The sequence below is a fragment of the Plectropomus leopardus genome, chromosome 6, assembly GCF_008729295.1.
Source record: "Plectropomus leopardus isolate mb chromosome 6, YSFRI_Pleo_2.0, whole genome shotgun sequence".
NCBI classification, from domain to species: Eukaryota; Metazoa; Chordata; class Actinopteri; order Perciformes; family Serranidae; genus Plectropomus; species Plectropomus leopardus.
The window spans coordinates 6,368,776-6,374,420 of record NC_056468.1 but is presented as its reverse complement, the minus strand read 5'-3'; the positions used below and the strand labels follow the sequence as shown (position 1 = coordinate 6,374,420).

The following is a 5,645-nucleotide window of genomic DNA, read 5'->3' as shown; positions in this document are numbered from 1 at the left end:
GGTTTTTTTTAAACTCTTACATATCCTACTGCTGCACAATCAACACTAGACCGAATCTCAAATGACCATTTACAGCTAATTAAATATCACTACTGAAACAGCCTCTTTTTTTCCTGTTGCAACTAAATGAAATAAAGCTGCACACAAATCTGTTTCCCTGGAGCAAAATGGAAAAGAGTAATTGTTGTTTTTATTCATGGGAATAACTAACATCCTTCCAGGCCTACATATTTAACCTTGTGACCCTGAAAATATCCCACAGCTTCAAAACAATATGATTGTGATTAAATATGAATGAGTGAATGTTTGAAAATGTCTCCTCCGGTTACCAGCAGTGACATAAACCTTCACTTCTCTATTCTTTCATCAAAAATATTTCACTGTCAAAACATGTGGTCACATAAACGTTTAATTTTATATATCATAATGGAGTACATGTACATAATGTAATAATATATATATATATATATATACACACTATAACTAAAAAATACTTAAAACGTTAATGCAAAACAGTATAATTCATATGAATGAATGTAAAATATGAAAAGTTATGTTGTTTATTTTTACTTTACATTTCTAGTATGTGTGATATTTGGCACAAACATTGGTTTCAAAGTCCAGGTGACATCATCTACTCTTGGTCTTTCTCTTCACCGTGTGTGATGATGTAGACCAGGTTCTTGTAGTCCAGGTTTCCTGCAACATCTGGTGGAAATGCTTTAAACATCTGTTCCATCTATGGGCACAAAGTTTTAACAAAGGTCTATTATTAAGTGAAGAATATCTTTCATCAAAACTCTAATACTGTTTGAGGTGGAACTCTAACCTCTTCGGGGGAGAACCTGTCCGCCTGGGTCGTCAGCATCTCTGTAACACTGTAGAGACAAACAACGATGATGAGCAGACTGGACGTTTACCTCATTCAACCACAATTTGTTACTCACAAGTCTTTTCTTAATGTTCCTTTCCCCTCAGGATCAAACACTTTGAAAGCGTTGAGGATGGTCTCCTCCGCATCAGCACCTGAAGACGAACAGTAGCAGCTCTGTGGTGAAAAACTACAACAAAGGTAACATCTGTTTACAAGCATTATCATGGACTTCCCCCCACCTTTTAGTTTCTCTCCAAACATGGTGAGAAAGACGGTGAAATTAATCGGTCCTGGGGCCTCCTTCAGCATCTCATCAATCTCTTCTTGCTTGACATTTAAACGGCCTAGAGAAGGATGGCAGATAAAGTGGAGTCGGGTTTAAAGCAGCAGCTAACGATTATTTACATTATCGATCAATCTATCATTTTCTCAATTGGTCGATGAAGCATTCGGCCAGTGCTGGACCCAGCAGATTGTGTTTTTATAGCAAACAAGAGAAAGAAATGATGAAAAACAGCACATATTAGGATTTTAACAAACAAGGATAATAGCAATAAAAGAATACGGTATGTTCAAATTTGCAAAATACATCTTTTTTTGTAGTGCTCCTCAAATGGCTTTTGCCTTTTCATTTTCTCTCACTCTAATGTTTTCCATATGAACTCCATTCCTCCATACCATCAATGCTCCGGCGTGTTCTGACTGTGTTAACTACTCACTGCTGAACACATTAAAGGTCCTATATTGGGTTCATTTTCAGATTCATATTTTTTATTTTTGGTTTCTAATAGAACATTTTTACATGCTTTAATGCTAAAAAAGCAAATTATTTTTCTCGTACTGTCTGCTTGAAGATACCTGTATTCGCCCTCTGTCTGAAACAGGCCATTTTAGCGCCCATCTCATTCAGCCTCCTGTGTTCTGATTGGTCAGGGTTGTCAGGTCCTCCACATTTGTGCTCTTGGCATCTCTGCAGCCAGGAAATGACTGTAACAGTACTGTAGCACCAGTTTCTACCTTTATGCAATGTACTTGCAGCGCCCTCGCAATCCAAACGCATAAAACAGCGCAGCTTTGATAGTGCTTTTAGCAGAAGACTGCAACGCTAAAAGGCACCTTTCATGTGTGCATTAAAAGCCGCTGGCGAGTGCCATGTGAGAATGTGGCTGGACAGAAGTGGTCACGTTGTTATACACCAGCGGACGGTTAGACAGGCGTAGTTGCCAGCATTTGCATTTGTTGACATCCCAGCGTTGGTTGCCATGTCCTATTGTTGCTTAAACATAATCACGTGCAGTGTTATCCACCATGTGTATTTGACATAACAGGAGCTGCATCCCGAAACATAAACACCAGATGCAGAAGAAAATCTAAAATGTAATAAATACATGGGGAAGTCCACTGTGACAATTTGGGATAAGAATGTGTTGGTACTTTGACATCCCAATTTAATGGAAGTCCTGATGGTTCATTTAAAAGGCACAGTTTCTTAATAAGGCGCGTGTGCATTTTGGATTGAGTGTTTTGATACTTTCAGTGTTTATGTAGCAGCCAGACCTGCTTTGTATCATAAAAGAAATGCAAATCAGACTTTTTACAATATGAGACCTTTTAAGGTGAACTGCATTGCCAGGACTAGAAGTGGTACTGCTACCACTAACTAACCGTAAGTGGTTATGGAGTATTTTTCCTCTATGTCAATTTTATTTATTTATTTTTTCCAAAAAGGGGAGTGGGGGAGCACATATGACACGTATAAGCTCTGTCGCTGCGTTTGGTCAATAAAATATTAGAAAAAAGTGAAAAATGCTTATCATAATATCCCATAAATCTCAGGTGACATATATTCAGATGTGTTTTGTCTGAGCATCAGTCCAGAAACAACAATATTCCATTTCCATTACATAAGACAAAAGAAAAACAGGAAACAGATGTTTGGCATTTTTGAAACATTTCTTAAGATAAGAGTTTTCTGCCAATCCAGTTGCTTCAGCCCTAACAAGGTTTACAACTAGATACACTTCTGTGAAATCTGACAATGTGAAACTCTCACAACACAAAAGAGACATACACACGTAAATAAACACACACAGGATGGCCTACCTAAAGCTGCAAAAGTGTCTCTCAGGTCGTTCTTGTCAATGAAACCGTCTCTGTTTTGGTCCATGATGGTGAAAGCCTGTGGAAGTTTGATTGTTACATGCTGTGTCTCCAGTCTGCACAGTAAGCACTCGCCACAGAGTAAACTGCTCAAACTCAATGGGAAAGAAAACATTTTGGCAGAGCACTGACTTCTTTGAACTCCTGGATCTGGGCCTGTTCAAACATGGAGAACACATTGGAGCTGGCTCCCTCCGCTCTCTTCTTTGCTTTCTTGGGTGCCTGCGGGGTTTGACAATGACACTCTAATTAGATCCAATACTAATGGCACCATCATCACCTGGCTCTCCGCTTCAGCTTCACTCATTATCGGTTTCACTGTGACACATGCGCTTATGATAACGAGCCGATGATCAGCAAACTTACCGAGTGTGGGGGGCATTAATTGCACAACAGGCAAGGTTTATACCGGGGCACGCATTTCATTAGGACGGATTACAAACACTGTCAGTTTGTTATGGAAATATTTACTCAAGCCTCCAATTTAGTGAGAATGCAGACTAAGCCTGGGGAGGGTGTGGTCCGCTGCCCGCACTCCCACAGTCCCAGGATCACACGAGGGATTATTCTATAGGGCCCGGGTGATGACAGGAGGGTACACTGAGCCCTGTTTGATCAGAAATCCCTGGGAGGCGAGGATTATGTCGAGCTATTTACATGACTGCCAAGGAACTGTGAAAAACAGTGTAAAGGGGATGCGGCGCGATGACATCATATTGCTTGGATTCGCGGGCCTCCCGACAGCTGCTGTCTAACCCCTGTTGTGGATTAGCTCTCGAGCACTTGTGTATCTCATGGACGGGACCTCTGGCGCTCAGCTTCATTTATTTCTTTATTTTGTTTTAAGAGGATTCATGCAGTCATTGGATGGGATGCAGAAGTTGCTGTTTGTTGATGTTGCCCGGTGCAGATCAACACAAACTTCATCAAAATGATACATTACATTTTCCTGTTTGTTGCATCTACCTGTTGCTCCTCTCTACTTTTTTATCATCTCCTACTCTTTTCTCATCTCTCCTCATTTCCTCTCCTTTCCATTTCTTCTCATTTTTCATCTCCTCCTTTTCTCCTCTCCTATTCTAATTGTCTCCTCCTTTCTCCCTTCTCCTGTCCTCTCTCCCTATTTCCACACATCTTTTTTTCCCCCCCCCCCCCCCCCATTCAATATCTTTATTTCTGCTCCTTTACTTTTCTCTCTTTTTTCACTCTCATCTCCTTATTTCCCCTCCTCTCTCATTTCTCCTCTCCCCTTCTGATGTTCCTCCTCTTTTCTCTCATCTCCTTTCCCCCGTTCCCTCTCCTCTCTTTTCCCATTTCTCCATCTAATGCCCCCCCCTTTTTTCCACTCTTTTTTCCTGTCCTTTCCTTCTCTCCTTCCCTCTCCTTCTCTCCTTCCCTCTCCTGTCTTTTCTTCTCCTTTCCTCTCATCTCCCCATTTCCTCTCCTCTTCCCCTCTTTTCTCCCCTCCCCTTCTAATGTCTCCTCTTCTTCTCCTCTTTCTCTCCCATTTCCTGTTTCTTTTTCCTCTCCTCTACTTTTCTCCTCTGCTCTTTTCTTCTTATCTCCTTCCCCCTTTTATTCCTCTCCTTTCCTTCTTTCCCTCTCCCCATCTAATGTTTCCTCTCCTCCTCTTTCAACCCCACATATTCCCTTCACTCTTTTGTCCTCGTTGCTTTTCTCCTCTCATCTACTCCCCTCTCTTTGCTCTCCTCTTTTTTCCCTCTCTCCTTTTTCTCCTCTCCCCTCCTAGTCTCCTCTTTTCTCTTCTACTATCTCGTCTCTTTTCTCTTCTGCTCTACTTTTTCTGCCCTCTCTCCATTCTTTTCCTCTATTGTTCCCTTGTCTTCTCTCTTTCCTGTGTTTTCTGTTATCTCCTGTTCCTTCTCCTGTTCTTTTCTCCATGCTACAATTATCAATTCATTTCATTTTTATTTGATTTCAGCATTGCGAGTAGACAAAAATAATCAATAAATCATCAATAGGACGACCAGAGTGCTGTCCTATTAATGATTTTTTTTGTTTGTTGATCTGTATTCAGTATCCATAAGCATATTGGCATGGACTATATTGATTCATTATCACTGGTTAGAGGAGAGCAAGATGTATAATTCATCAAAACATGCCATGACAGCGTATCATACATTTATATCACATACTATATAAACACATGCAGCAGTAACAGAATATCTCTCCAGTCTGGCGGTACTTTAAACAAGATTAAATGCAATGACTATAAAGTGTGTGTCCACTCACCATATTTCAGCAGTAGCTGATGAGGAGGACCACGCAGTATCCTTGCTGCTTTATGAGGGAGCGACACACAAAACAAGGGCTAGATATACTGACCCCGCTCCCCTACATAATGGCACATGCTTATGGGTTATAAATACTCCATGCCTTGTTTAGTCAGAGACCCAGGTAAAGAAGACTATTCCCCTCTCGACCACCACCACCACCCTCCATTGTCAGAGTTCATGAGATTTAGGGATAATAGCCAAACACTCATACCCCATTACTGAGGCCCAGGAATAACAACAGGACATAGCTTTGGCTCATGAAGGACAGTTGTTTGACACTGACAGTTGCACTTGATGGGATCCATCACCCAGCT

The 5,645-nt window shown here is 41.0% G+C and overlaps 1 protein-coding gene across 1 annotated transcript; it reads right to left on the bottom strand.

The window, feature by feature from the left end:
* Positions 1 to 395: 395 nt before the first annotated feature.
* On the bottom strand, positions 396 to 5,377 carry myl2b (myosin, light chain 2b, regulatory, cardiac, slow). Its single transcript, XM_042487686.1, has 7 exons — positions 5,288 to 5,377; positions 3,167 to 3,256; positions 2,978 to 3,053; positions 1,114 to 1,218; positions 948 to 1,026; positions 830 to 878; positions 396 to 739 (listed from the first exon to the last, which is right to left on the bottom strand). The coding sequence occupies exons 1-7, from the start codon at positions 5,288 to 5,290 to the stop codon at positions 635 to 637; spliced, it is 507 nt and encodes a 168-aa protein (XP_042343620.1). The 5' UTR covers positions 5,291 to 5,377; the 3' UTR covers positions 396 to 634.
* Positions 5,378 to 5,645: the final 268 nt, after the last annotated feature.

Coding starts and splice junctions, on each gene's coding strand:
- myl2b (XM_042487686.1), bottom strand. Junction 1,027..1,113: donor GTTTGGAGAGAAACTAAAAG/GTGGGGGGAAGT, acceptor GTTCGTCTTCAG/GTGCTGATGCGGAGGAGACC. Junction 879..947: donor GGAACATTAAGAAAAGACTT/GTGAGTAACAAA, acceptor TTGTCTCTACAG/TGTTACAGAGATGCTGACGA.